Genomic DNA, 14565 nt, shown 5'->3' on the forward strand with positions numbered 1-14565 from the left:
CTATGGAGTTTGTTTTTGTTTTTCTGTACTTTCTGTACATATCTTATTTGAATAAAAATGAATGAGAATGTAAATAAAGACCCATAAAAACACATTACATCCATCTTTATCTGGCCATTTATTGCATCTCATCAGGCGTCACAGCAATTCTCTGTCATCCCAGCCTCCTGCTCTTTAAACAGCTCACCCAGAGGTTTCTCTCCTTCTCTTCACATGGAAATAATAATCATCATCCCCTCCAAATATTAACACTGATTCACAGACCGTACAACACACTGGATACTTAAGTTAGTTTATAATACATAGCTGGAATTGGTGGTGCATTGCTTGTCATGATAATTTTAGTTTTTAACTAATGGAAGTTGTTTTTTTGTACAGTTAATTCACAGAGAACAGTTGGCAGGAAACAATGGCTGAAGGCAATGTTACATATAAATGGAAAATACCATCGCCACAGACCGTGACCCACGGTCTAACGCAACACCCGTTCACACAGACACGCACACACGCACGGGACATGGGTTATAAACACAAGGGCACAGGCATACGTGCATCTACACACATAAGCATTCAGACCGTGGCATTATCAGCAGCAGATATGAGGTCTTTAATTTTAAAACAACTCATCAGACTCTTTTAAGTTTATGCTCATTGAAGATGGCATGACTGCTTGGGTTGAGTGAGGCTGTTAAAACGTGGACAGGAAGGCGTGGAAAGGGAAGATATTGCAAACTACAAACTACATCACACAGACAAAGCAATACAGGACAGAACAGCACAAACGCAGGAGTGGGACAGAAAGAGAGGGGCAAGCCAGCGAGGTAGAGTCAGAAAACAGAGCAGAGGGTATATCAGCATGTGATGAATACATGGTTGTTTTTCTCCAATCTAATCTTTGGTCCATTGTCCAGGTCTTTCTTACAGTTTTAAAGTGGAAGGGTGTGTAATTAATCTGTAAGTTTGTTCGCGTATGTACGTGTCTGCTGCTGTCAAAGATGACCCTTTTGTTCTGTGGAGCTCAACTCATCAGATGACACTCTCAAAGAGCAGCGTCCCCTTGGTTCCTGCAGGGGGCAGCAGTTTGGCCTCACTCTCAGGGGCCAGGTACTCCAAGTGATGTCTGCCCCAAACTGGTGTGGTTAGGTGCTGCCAGCGCTACAGAGTAAAAACACAATGAGATGGTTTTTTTGGGACGGGACGGACAATTTAGTTTTCTGCAATAAGTCCTCTTTAATGATTAATGAGGAAATCAGTTGAACAAATAACTCATAGATGAGTGATGGCAACATCCAAGGAGACGCATTCCTACTGATCAAAAGTAAACAGAAACAGGAGAATGCAAGTGAACAGACATGCCAGCACCCATGAACACTGACCTCCCGCAAAGATCCTTTGCAGCGCAGTAGTTTGTAGAGAACAGTGACAGGGATACAGAGCATGGAGGATAGGGCCAGCGCCCAGCCAAGTGCTTCACCCCAGATGGGGTATGTGTACACTGTGTTGTAGGTCAGGGGCTTGTAGTTAACCACATGGAACAGGAACACTCCCTATATGAATGCCAAGATATTACTAGTTTTCCACTTGCAGATACAGTTTACTTAAAAAAAAATGAAGTAGCACGTACCACACAGACAAAAGGTGTGATGTAGGACCAACACCACTTCATATAGGGTAGGGGCTGATAGCCGATCATACGAGCCACATCGTCCATGAAACGGTCTGCGCCTGACAGGGTAATGTAAGGATGTTGTGAGAATGCCCTGGACAGTGCAGTCTGTATAATTTGTGCTGTGTTTGTGCAGCGCTGTCTCACCATACACCCATGCAACCACCACACACTCCCAGAAGGCCTGCCACAACAATGTGATGCCACTGGCAGAGTAGTAGTCAAACAGCTGGAAGACATACATCCCTCCCTGATAGAAACGGTGAGAGCAGAAGACCATCAGAACCATCCTTTTAATAATTCATAACCCATTTCAGACATGCAGTTCCTTCCGTTAATCTTTCCACAAATCTAAAGTGAAAGCTATGTCTGAATGACAGAATGCATTCACTCTAACAAATTTAGGAGCACAGCAGTGGTACAAGGCTAAAAGGGCCAATATGTGAGCAGTTGGTTTCTAAGAGTGGTTTACAGTTCCAATTACAAGTTCCAACAAGCACATTTTATTATTAGTAAAAGGAGGTTATGATGCAAATGTTGAGAAGCTCCATAAAGGACACTTATCTTTACTACAAGACTGGTAAGAAATTAAATCTACCTAATTAGAATAATTAGTAATCTACAAATAGCTAACTAGAAAAATACCTAATTCTGAAGAATACAACTAAATGACATTTAGTCAAAAATTTGACTTTACCTCAGTAACCATGGACATGTCAATGAGGAAGCAGATGATGCAGCAGATGGCAGCTACTACCTCTCGCCGAAGCGAGCCCAGGGCAGATTTTGGGGGCAGCATGTCCATGATTCCCGTTATCAAACCCTCAACCCCGACAAACTGGAAATGAAAAAGAGGGAACGTAGAGGAACAAAAGTGAATGAGAATTCTTCGACTCTGTGTGTGTTAGTATTTTTGTCTGATATCACAGACACATTAAATATCACACAAAAATATCCATAAAGGTGCAGAAATGAGCTAGTTCTTGTTTCCAGTACAGAGGTGGACGCTGTGTCATCCCACCAACTACGCTATAAACTCCTCTTTCAGACAATCGTTGTACATCAGATGCAGTGAAGTGACACTTAAAAGTTTGCAAGTGAGCATTTTATCATGAGCCGTCTCCCTGTTAAAGAATGCTTATGCGTATCTCTTCGAAACATATTACAGCAACCATAAAGAGTGGAGCAGATAACAGCTGCGAAGCTATTTTTACATTATTTAACAGAGATGGCAGGATATTCATAGGCTATGCCAGTTTAAAAAAAAAAGAAGGGAAAGAAAAGGGAGAGAATTGAAAATGAGAGTAAATGAATGGAGAGCAGACAGACGCTCTCTGTGTGAATCACACAGAAGCTCATTGACAAATCCCTGGGCTGTAAAACAATGGATGTAGGCAGTGGCTCAAACAGACACACAACAAACAGGCAGCTGAGAAATGCAATCCTAAAACTGGTATTTCAGGCTGTTTCTGTCTCTCTTTGGTGAATGAAAGAATGATAGAAAAAGAGAAGGAATTAGATTGACACCAAAAAATAAAAGCACGTAAGATTCAAGTAAAATTAGTATATATCTTGTGTAAGATGAGTTCTTTCTCCAAAATTATGATATAAAGGAAAGTCAGTCATTAGTACCTGACTGTCCAGCCCCAGTATGAGTAACATGAAGAAGAAAAGTGCTGCCCAGAGCGGTGCCAGAGGCATCAGAGTCACAGCCTTGGGATAGGCTATAAAGGCCAGGCCTGGACCTGCACATTAAGAAACAGAGCCATCACTGTGGACATGTGGCTCTCACTGGTGATGCTTATTACTTAATACAAATTGCACAGCGTTTCAGGGGGGAAGGTGTATTCATACCACTCTCGGCTACTTTACTGATGTCCACTCCTTGTTCTGTAGCCATGAAACCCAGCACAGAGAATACCACAAAGCCGGCAAAGAAACTGGTTCCACTGTTGATGAGAGCGAGCACAAATGCATCCCTACACAGAAATACAGAGAAGAAGAAAAAAAACAAGGCAACTATCACATAAAATAAATGAAATGAGATAGAAGGATGCATTATATTGTGCTGTAACATAAGGCCTGTGTCAGAGACTCAAGACACTGGCATAGAGAGTAGAGATGGGCCGGGAAGCTAAACTGGGGATCAATAGCAATTTCTCTAAAAGCAGATGTTGTCTTTGCAGTTGTCAGGTGGAGAATAGAGAGCAAAGAAGCCTGTCTCAAGGTCACGGATGATACAGAATGAAAGGAAAATATCCGATATCTATGATGCAGTGATGTTAGGAGATTCGAATGAGTATTACGTCAACAACGTCTCTGTTATCTGCCTACACGGTGAGCAGGATTCCTTTGTTTATTCTGACAAGTCTAACCAAGAATGCTGACTGATATGAAGAATGTACAAACAGCAGTTGCATTGTGATGATTATTATAACACTGTTACACAAATGCTTTCAACAGCAATTCAGTCCATTCAGTCAGCACTATCTGTACGAATCTGAGGCAGCGCACAAAAGCATGTGTGTGGATGTAAACAATCAAAACAAGTCAGAATGACAGTTTGTTTTAAGAAAGCAGTCCGTAATAAGACCCTACCTGTTCAAACAACTTAAAGTTATAATAATAATGTACACTTTTATTGATCCCCGTGGGGAAATTCTTCTCTGCATTTAACCCATTCACTCAGTGGGCAGCCACCAGTGCAGCGCCCGGGGAGCAGCGTGTGGGCATGGTGCCTTGCTCAAGGGTACCTCAGGGTAGCCGTTCAGGGGATTCGAACCCCTGGCCTTCCGATCACGGGGCAACCGCTTTACCTACTGAGCTATCCCTGCCCGCTCTTTATGGAGCCGCTCTTTGAGGCTGTAACTGTCATCACACACCAGGAAACATGGCTGTTAAATGCTGAATTTAAAAAGTTATACTCAACATAACAGAGCTGCTACCATCTATCTAAAACCACGCCTAACTTTACTTTTGTTTTTTAGCTTACTATTTATGTGTAAACACTGTGTAAGTATATTCAGAGGATCCAATCACTCACTCTAATAAACTACTTATTTTTTATAAAATACTAGAACTGTTCATCTTTTGGTTATTAAAAAGTGATGTTAACTTTATCTACAATAAATGTCTAAAACTTTATTTACATTTCCTAATATTCCACAACTTATAGATGGACTTTCAAAAAAACTGTATTTTGTCTGTCATTTATATCTGTTATTTCTTTATTTTATATGAATTTTTCCCTTGAAGACTTCACTCTGTGTCCGTTTTTGAAATTCTTGTGTTGGCTAGCGAGGCAAAAAAAATACATACCTGTATCTATACCTGTAGCACGCTTGTAAATGATTAAACTTTTGAAAAAAGCTCAATAAGTGGTTTATCAAGCTCAATCCAGAACAGGTTATCGCCACAGGCTAAAAATAAAATAATTGCCAGCATCACTACAGGGGCAAATTTCACTGGCCGGTTCTCACCCCCTTGCATGTGTGAGGTTTTTGCCCTCATAGCCAAAAGGTTGGTTGGACCAGGACTTTGGTGCAAAACAGTGTGCTGTTTCTTTGCAACTTAGGCACCAGAAACTGCTCGATAAAACTGCATTTTCCTGTCATAGCTTGAAGAGATATGTCAAATGATCATAAATATTAAATGATATATATGGAAATATCCAGTTATTCTTGCTTGCATCACTACTTGGCTGTTTTTGTGCACAGCTAGCATTCTTAGGCTGTGTTTATATGAATCAGCAGAGGAATTATTGCATTATGGCCAGGAATATGTTTTGCGAGGTCACAAGGACTGTGACCTTTGACTGCTATATTCTAAACAATTCACACCTGAGTCAGTAAAAGATTCTCTTATGGCAGTGTGTGCACTTTGGGGCATATAAGTGGTGAACCAACAGGTGGAGATGCTGATAGTTTGATCCCTAAACAGATCATTAATCAAGCTATGTTTGCTTTACTTTTAAAGCAAGAAATCTGTAACCCAGATGCAAAATATACTACATGCTGAACTCTAAGAATAGCTTATAGAAATCTTGCCATCTATTTCTGGGCCTACTTTAATGTGTGTAAGAAACAGGGCTGAAAAGCTCTCATGTGAACTCATTTTTCAACTTGTGGTCAAGAGAGGAAAAAAATGTGGCCCATACCGTTAAGTGCCCTCTAAATAAGTACGTGCTTGAGATTTACAAAAATAAAATCCTTGTTACTACTGTGTAGCCAAATACCTCAAAAGGCTCTTAATAGGTTTACGTATCTGTCTCTTCTGGCTAAACATATGCAAGCTTACAAACCAATGAAAACTTTCATTGAAGCCATGTGAGAGTTTTCATTGAGTGCATACTTGATATTCTACATTTGTTGGAAATGCATAAAGGGGTGTTTGCTTGAAGATAAAATAGATCTCTTATATATTTACGACTATTTATGACTGTGAATCTTCGATCAGACTTCTAATGCACAGTGTTTTAGTCTAATAGTCATAGTGGTGTTCAGAGAAAAGATCAGATCTTACAATAAAGCATTCAAAGTGCAAGTGAGGGAATGTTTCAGATCTTTTTGGGTCTTCATGTGATCATTAGCAAGGTCAGACTGAGGTTGCGCTTCTCCCTGTCATTGGGTGTATAGTGAAAGAAAGCCTATTTGTAGTGGAAATACATTTTTTTTTGGTTTATTTTAGTACTGAAGTCCACAGTCACATGAAGCAGAATGCAGATTCAGGCTATGACTTTGTGCTGATTTTGGCCCCCTTTCAGTGACAGTAGCGTCTGATTCTATGTTGTGTATAAACTCACTGGTAACAGTTGTTATGGAAGCGATTGTAGCTACCCAGCGCAGTCAGGGCACCTAGTCCGATGGCATAGGAGAAAAAAATCTGAGTGCCGGCATCTATCCACACCTATTATAGAAAAGACACGTGTGAGTAATTTCCCCCCAAATTTGTTTTGACTTACATTTCTTAGATGTCATTTGAACAGTTCTTATCCAAAGCAAAGCTTATGCAAAAGTTAAACCTGTGCTTCTCCCAGTTTGGACCAGTCTGGTTTCAGGTAATAAACAATGCCATCCAATGCTCCAGGCAGAGTGACCCCATGGGCAAGAAGAACAACCAGAACCAGGTAAGGGAAGAGAGCTGTGAAGTACACAACCTGCAGAGAGATAAAAACAAGACCTGTTAAGCACACCTCTAAATACTTTTAGGAACATTTCTGGGACATACTTGGGGTGGGGAGGTCAAGTTTGAAGACTGTGCAGTAACTTGCATTGAGTGAAAGGAGAAAACTAAACAGTTGGGCCCCTCATATTAAATGAACAGGTTAGCTGGAAATGCTTAATGCTTATCAACATGGTTCATCAGCTTATCTAGCTGGGCCTAAGCATGTTTTTATCACTTTGATTAAACAATTACCTGCTTTGCAAATACTCGTGTCATAAGTAGAAGCCCATTAGGTCCTTCCTGTAGTAGATGTGTAATGAGGCCTGTCATATTACTTTGGAGAAAAGGTAGCCTGTAAATGGAAAGCCAGATATTTTGTAAACCTCCTGCAATAGCAGGGGGTTTTGGCAGTCCTTTTCAGAATGCAGTCTTTGTCACATTATACAGAGAAAGTCACAGCTTGCTACCTTGCTACCTTATAGAAAAATCAAGTCCAAGCTTCAGTATGGTGAGAGCAAAGCAGTGAGAAAGCACATATTTGCCTTGATCTAGGGGAGAACATGGACAGAAAAGCCCCTTTCCAGCTTTCAAACATGGTGGAAAGTTACTAATCGGCTTATAGCTGGCTGGCTCAGTGGCTTTCATTATTTTTCCCCTCTTTCTATGAGCTTTGGCTACTCTGGAGACACAAGTATGCAAACACACACATCTCAATATGCTACAGCATAAGGAGATTCAAAAGAATGAGGAATGGGCTTTTTTTTTTACAAAACGGAAGGCTGAGCAGTCTGTATGCGGAGTGTTACATAATAAAGATTTAGGGATTGCAGCCCGAGTGAAAAGATATACAGAATATGACTAACTTTTAAAAGAACAAGAGTATGCATATATTTAGAGTAATTTGTGTTTCAGTCTAGACACTGATCCCCACATTACACTAAAGCTGATTTGGGGTCAAAGGGCAAAAATGCTGCAATTATTTAAATCTTTCCATGAAGCCGTTCAAACATTAGACTGCACTCCATGATCCCTGACAACCTTTTATGTGCAGCATACTAACGGATATAAATATTAATCTGCACTCAGCCCTGTAACATTATGTATTTTGTATTGCACAGGCAGAAAATACTTTACCTTGCCAGTAGATTTAACTCCTTTCCACATACAGAAGTAAACAATGATCCAGGTGGCTATAAGACACAGCACCATCTCATAGCTTATATCACCGGGCTCGTGCAGCCCTCCAGACAGACGAAGAACTTTACGTCTAGAAGAAAGAACAAAAGATTTGAAAAACATTGTTTCCAAACACAACAAAGACATTTAAAGCTATGAGGTAAATAATGTTCAAATATAAAGTGCACAGCTGGATTTCAATTGAAACTATATTTCCTTATACATCCTGCAAATGGCATATAAATGCCAGCAAAACTTAAAATAAGATGCATTTTGCAACTGGTAAAAAAAAAACCTGTGTGCACAGCCTTAAAAATGTACTTAAAAACTGCAGAAAGCCTGCTTAATCAAGGGATGACATACTCCCAAAACTCAATGACAGGAGAACGCAGGCCCTCAGCATCCATGCAGCTGCCATTGAGGAGGAGCTGGGCTGAGGAGAGGTTCAGCGGAGATGCGGAGGAGAAGAGGCTGGAGTTGGTGGAGGCAGACGATGGTAGAGCAGGCTGGGCAGTACTGCGGTTGTGGCAGGTGCGTCGAAAGTCCTGTGTACAGTTGGGGGTGTTCCAGGGGTGTCCGCAGGTGGCCCAGGGCAGTGGGTTAGTGAAAGAGTGAAAGAGAAAGTAGAGGCCCCACACCAGGATCATGATATAGTAGGTGTTACAGAAGAACACGATCACCATTGAGGCCAAGCCCAGACCTAATGAAGGAGGAGAGGTGAGCTCTAAATCAAAAAATGGTGGCTAGATTTATAGCTTTTCAGATAAATGTGTTGCACGTACCTTTAAAGAGGGGTGCGATGTTCCAGGCAGAGACCCCTCCCTGCTTCATGAACTGTCCCAGGGCAATCTCCAGGAAGAAAACTGGGATGCCCCCGATGAACACAATCAACAAGTAAGGGATCAGGAAAACCCCTGCAACACACGGCACTCATATTCATCACGGACAGGTAGAAACAGTGTTCAATACTGTACTATTGTAATATTAATATTGTTTAATAAACACAATGAATGCCTCATGTGCTAAATTAAACAACTATGAGAAACTTTGGAGAAATACATTACTTAATTTTTTCATGTTTAAAAATGTAAATAGACCAAGGACTGACTTTGAAAAAGAAAATTAGCAAAGCCGCACTCCCACAGACGTTATGCTAGGAAGCATATTTAGAGACAATTAAATGCTATTCATTAATATCTTCAAATCTTCAACTAATTATATCATTAACATTAAATTCAACTAATTCATATTATAATTTATTCTAATTTCAACTGCAGGATTAACAAATTCAGGCTCTTTGAATATGTGTGACAATGAAACAGGCAGAAAACGTGACATGAAAGTCATGTTTAATGTCTTTAAGAATGTGCACACACACCAACAAGGCTCATCGTAATTAAACGTTCAGCTCAAGAAGAAACGGTTAAAAGGAGGAAGAAGCAACACAGAACACGGGGGGGGGAGTCAGGGAGGAGGACAGACAAGCCCACAGATAAAAGCTGCGCTGAAAGTCAGTGTGGGAGACAATGTCTCCCGCGTGCAGAGGCAACTGCACTAGTTTGTCCTTGAACTCAAAAACTGCAAGGTGAGGAGACAGAAAAATGGGAATGTGAGACGACAGTGGACTCAGATGGGAATTATTAGTCCTGATAGAGACATCTAGGACTTGTTTTGTTTTGATCGGCAGCAGCTGGCTCAGAGCAAGTGTTTTCTATAAATAACTTCATTTTGAATTCTCACACTGTAGCCTACTCTGATGAGGAAGAAGAAAACATAGCAAAAAGGTGCAAAAAAGGCAGCACAAGGAATTTACTTCCCTGTATCTACCTGCAATGATTTGGGTGGAATAGTAATAAACATAACTCGGTTATGCCACCACAGCGTGCAGATGGGAGTGGAGTCACATGACCAGCTATGACGCAGAGCAGAAAGAGGCCAAGAAGAAAGGAGGGAAAGATGGACAGATTACCGGAGAGGCTGGCAGAAAAATTGGGACATCAACGTGTCAGAGGTTCAACAAATAACAAAAATGACACACACAAAGGCATTGACCTGGTTCGCTGTGCAAATGCTTTACAATTTCTCTCTCATCCGCTTCATTTTTCTTTATGTGATTCTCTGAGAGGAGAGGGCTGTAGCCATATAAGGAAACATTCGTGAGCGAGAGTCTAAGAGAGAAAAGGGGTGGGAGACTGAGAGAGATGCAGAAAGAGGAAAAAGAGAGAGAAGGGGAGAAAGATGCGATAGGACGACTGATGGAATGAGTGGAGAAAATTCTTGTGCTGACATACCCAAACAAATTGGCCAAATCATCACACAACTGCATCCTTAATAGGCTTAAGTAAATCCTCTTTAATCATAGCTAACCGGACACATCAGGCCTAACAGCTGGGTTACAAAATAAATCGATGAGATTGTCTGGGCAATAATTTTGTGTATTCACCTGTTATTGTCTCCAGAGGAGCGTGTCCTTGTTTCACCAACAAGCAGTGCTCACTTAAAGCCTCAGCTCTTATCGGATACTTTTTGTTGAGTTACAAGGTGTACCCTGGGTTGGTCAAAGGTGGAAAGTGAAGTACTGTAGCGGATGTTACTGCGCTGACGCGGAGGGAAAGGACGGGGCGCAGTCACAGGACGGTTATTGTGTGACATATCCATATGCCTCCTTATCAGCAGGCGGGTGGGAAAGAGCACCTTTGTTTGTCTCATGAGCGCTGGGCAGGAACACAGGGGGGTGGACTGTGTGAGGCAGGCTATTGTTATATGATACCAGAAGGTGGGTATCAGAGCCACTCGTCACAAGACACATAGATGGGAGACAAAAAGGGCTGGACTAAGACACACAGTCTCTCATTTAGTTTTACTTCAACTAAACACCTCATAATAAAATGAAAAGTGGGTAGGGCAGAGATAAGAGAGATAAGGAAAAAGTCTAGGCCAAAAGCTGCAGTCAGGTCAGGTAACGAGGGAACAAAGTTGGCACAGATGAAAGGAGGACTTGGAACAGCTCAAATAACATCATATGCCAACATAAGGAAGAGGAAGATCGTAGTGCAGCTCGGCCTAAGTCTGCCTATGAAGCAACAGGCAGCTATAATAAATATGGCGATATCACATGATGGGGCATGGCTTTTGAGCTACGTGTTCACAGCCACGCAGGCCCTGCTTTGTCTAACTTTATCTCATCGCATTGACTTTCACGGTTGTCCTTCTGCCTATCTGAGTTTATTTTCACTGCTGAATGATCGTTCAGTTAGAGGATCATACTTTAAAGGATCACTGAGAAACTTTGTTTTTTCCCCAGAATCTCTTTTTTAAATAGACGTTTCATTTTGATACCAAGCTAATTGTAACTCGTAATCTTTTTTGCATTAAATAATATTTTATAAATAGATACACAGATGGATAAATACTTTATTCATATCACCATGGAAATTGTTGAATTTCTTGTTGCTGAATATTGTATTCATAGTATTTTAATAATTATAAAGAGGTCAGTAAGGACTTAGTCCCATGGTGGTTTCGTGGCTAAATGGTGGACTTTTTCACCAGCATTGTGACCCTCAGGGCTGATAGCTGAGCCACCTTTTCTTTGCTATACAAGGGCAATTATCATGGTATAATTTTGGTATAATCTTTGCAGATGGCACCAGTAGTGTGAAGTGAAGGAGCTCCTAAATTGGTTATTTTAAATGATGCATCCATGAAGAATGCATTAAAAGAAAAGAGCTTCAATGTATTCAAACTGGACCCTAACTTTCTCTTATGGAAGCTTTTTTCTTAGTGGTAGCTTTTTTTCCTTAGCTTTTAATACCAGTCATTTATCTATTTTATGCTATGGCTGGAACCTATCCCACCAGACAACAGTTGGAGGATAAAGGGTGCCAGTCCAACAGAGACATCTACTACCAATTTAGAATCGCTAATTAGCCAAACATGCGTGTCTCTCATCTGTGCTAGGAAGATAATGCATACGGAAAGCCAACCAGCAGGTTTGCACCTGTAACCTTCTTGCCCTCTGCAGCAGTGTTAAACACAGAGCCACCATGCTGCTGCTCAGTCATACACACTTAACGTTTTACTCAGAGTACATTTACACAGTGCTCTGGGAGCTCACCTCCTCCATTTTTGTAGCACAGGTAAGGGAACCGCCACACGTTGCCCAAGCCAACAGCAAAACCCACACAGGACATGATGAAGTCCATTTGTCTGGTCCAGGTTTCTCTCTCCGCTGCTGGTACTGTTACAGACCCATTTCCAGCCGCAGTATCGTCCTGGGTCTGCGTTGGGCCACCCCCTCCGCCGTCATCGCACCCTGAGCCCACCCCAGGCACAGGCACCAGAGGGCGAGCTGATGCGCTGCCCTCCTCCTCAGACAGTATCCCTGCGTCCAGCTGGGGAACACTGATTTCACCTGGACAGAAGAACAGGGTTGATTCAAAAACAAGCACAAAGATATGGAAATGACTAAATGGCATTAATATAACAACAGCATAAAATATTACAACACATCATCTGGCAAGTATACAGTTTCAGATCTTTACATCACACGTCAGCACTGGGGACAGACAAGCTCTGGTCTCTTAGGCCACACTCGTGCTGAATAGAGAGAAAGAGAGGCTGCACGCTTTCCATTCATTAAAATAGTCAATGCAAGCTTGGCCAGTTATTACGTACTTTCCCCCCCAGCGGTAACAGGAGTGTAATACATCTTAATATACACATACATGAGATTTGTTTTTGCAAACTGCCCACATTCAGTTGCAGTTATACTGTCATCACTGCACCCTCCCCCGATGTTCATTCTCTCTGTCTCACAGACAGACTGATTAGCGTGCTGCAGTACAACACGGCATAAAGCCGCCTCAAGGTACAGCTCAAGCTCCCCTGCTACTTACAAAGCTTTTCTTCTTTCTCATGCGCCACTCAAACACAAATGCAACGTGGCTCTTAGTGTCTTTCCACAATATTAGAGTGAGCCGCTCTTTGCTGGATTCAAAGGCAGCTGAATCCAGATCAGAGCAGTTTTGAGGGGGTGTGTGAGCAGAGGATGAGAAAAGAGTGGGGAAGGTAAGGGATGTGAGCATATACAGAGCAACCTCTCTTTTAAGGTTGCTCTGTGGTTGAAGAATCATCTGTGTGAGGAACAGCTTCCAGTCAAGAAAAAATCTGCCCTTAAATAAAATGGCCATGCCTCAAGGACATAATGCAGAGACAGCTGAAGTTTTTAAAATGCTTGGCCAAGAAGGCACCTGGCGGGCAACACAGGTATACACTGTCTGTCTTCACCACAGATCTAAGTATTTTGCATCATATCCTTGAGGCACATTAAATTCATAAGCTGAATGCTGAATGACTATACCCTGACATGAGGGTCTTCTGTATTCACCACCAGTGAACATCTCTAAGGCTACACTGGCTTAGAGATGTAGCCTTAGAGACTCAAATACCCTTAAATGACTGGCTTCTGGTCCCATGTTTATTTATATTTCCTCTCTGTACAAGCATGATGCAGTAAAATAATAGATTTGAAGCAGGTTAAGCGCAGCTGGTGTGTGGAAGCTTTTATCGTCATCCAATAATGTTAAAACTGTGGCAGAAGCAGGGATGCTTTAATTCACCTACTTGTGTTTATGTTTTTAGCTAGTGGCTGACTCATATGGTACCCTACCTAAGAAGTCATTTTTAAGCAGTGGAGGTCGTACGTCATACTCACCTTGGCTGTTCTCTTCCAACTCAGGTGACATACTGCTGAGTGGCGGCACAAAAAATGTATATATATATATATATATATAGATAGATATATGTATGTGTGTATATATATATATATATTTATATTTTTTAAAAGCGCAAGCTGGCTGTTTTTATTTAGCCAGAAGCAGCTGAAGTTTTTAAATGCCTGGCCAAAGAAGGCACCCGGCGGGCTCAGAGAGGCAGACAGGGAGATGCAACCACACTGTTCAGTGCTCCAGTTGTCTCTTTTTTTCCTTTTTTTTTTTTCTTTTTTGATCTTCTGAGTTTGTTATTTCTCCTTCTTGAAAAAAAATCTCAGTTTTTTTTTTTTTTCAATTGCTTCACGTTGGAACCCCTCAGCTCAGCCAAGAGATGGAAAATTTCACAAAGCGCCGCGGTCAGTTCAGCCGTTGACAGGAGGAGATTCAAAAGCAGTCCACGAAGCACTTGAAGGTAAGCCTGAAGAATCTCATGGATAAGAGCTAAATGAAAATTATACTGCGCCTTAGGGTAATGATTTTTGTGTTTAAATCGCCCAGTTACAAGTCCATTATCCCGAACGGTATGCCGCAATTCGACGGACGAAGAATGTGACCTGCTCCGCGGTCCGTTAGCTGTGACCGACGCTTCCCCCGCCTCCTCCCGCCGTCAGCTGACGTGATTGGCTGAGGAGAGCCCAGTGCGGTGTGCACAGCATCAGCAGCACAGCATTACTACGGCATGTCATCCCGGCAGCGTGAGCCTGTGAGTCCTGAGTCAGGGCAACAGAACCCATATCCGTAGATGCGTCTTCACAAGCATTTGGAGATCCGCCACGACAGTGTAGA

At 41.8% G+C, this 14565-nt stretch overlaps 1 protein-coding gene across 1 annotated transcript; it reads right to left on the bottom strand.

Annotated features, from left to right (window-relative positions):
* Window positions 1-104: 104 nt before the first annotated feature.
* On the bottom strand, window positions 105-14365 carry LOC308408004 (sodium- and chloride-dependent creatine transporter 1). The gene is made up of 14 exons (XM_080900052.1): window positions 13722-14365; window positions 12123-12419; window positions 8788-8919; window positions 8369-8705; window positions 7964-8096; window positions 6687-6821; window positions 6468-6571; window positions 3521-3645; window positions 3299-3411; window positions 2364-2504; window positions 1814-1916; window positions 1625-1725; window positions 1377-1547; window positions 105-1155 (listed from the first exon to the last, which is right to left on the bottom strand). Exons 1-14 carry the CDS (start codon window positions 13750-13752, stop codon window positions 1027-1029), a joined length of 2052 nt encoding a protein of 683 aa, XP_080756178.1. The 5' UTR covers window positions 13753-14365; the 3' UTR covers window positions 105-1026.
* Window positions 14366-14565: the final 200 nt, after the last annotated feature.

Source organism: Rhamphochromis sp. 'chilingali' (genome assembly GCF_963969265.1).
Source record: "Rhamphochromis sp. 'chilingali' genome assembly, chromosome: 12".
NCBI classification, from domain to species: Eukaryota; Metazoa; Chordata; class Actinopteri; order Cichliformes; family Cichlidae; genus Rhamphochromis; species Rhamphochromis sp. 'chilingali'.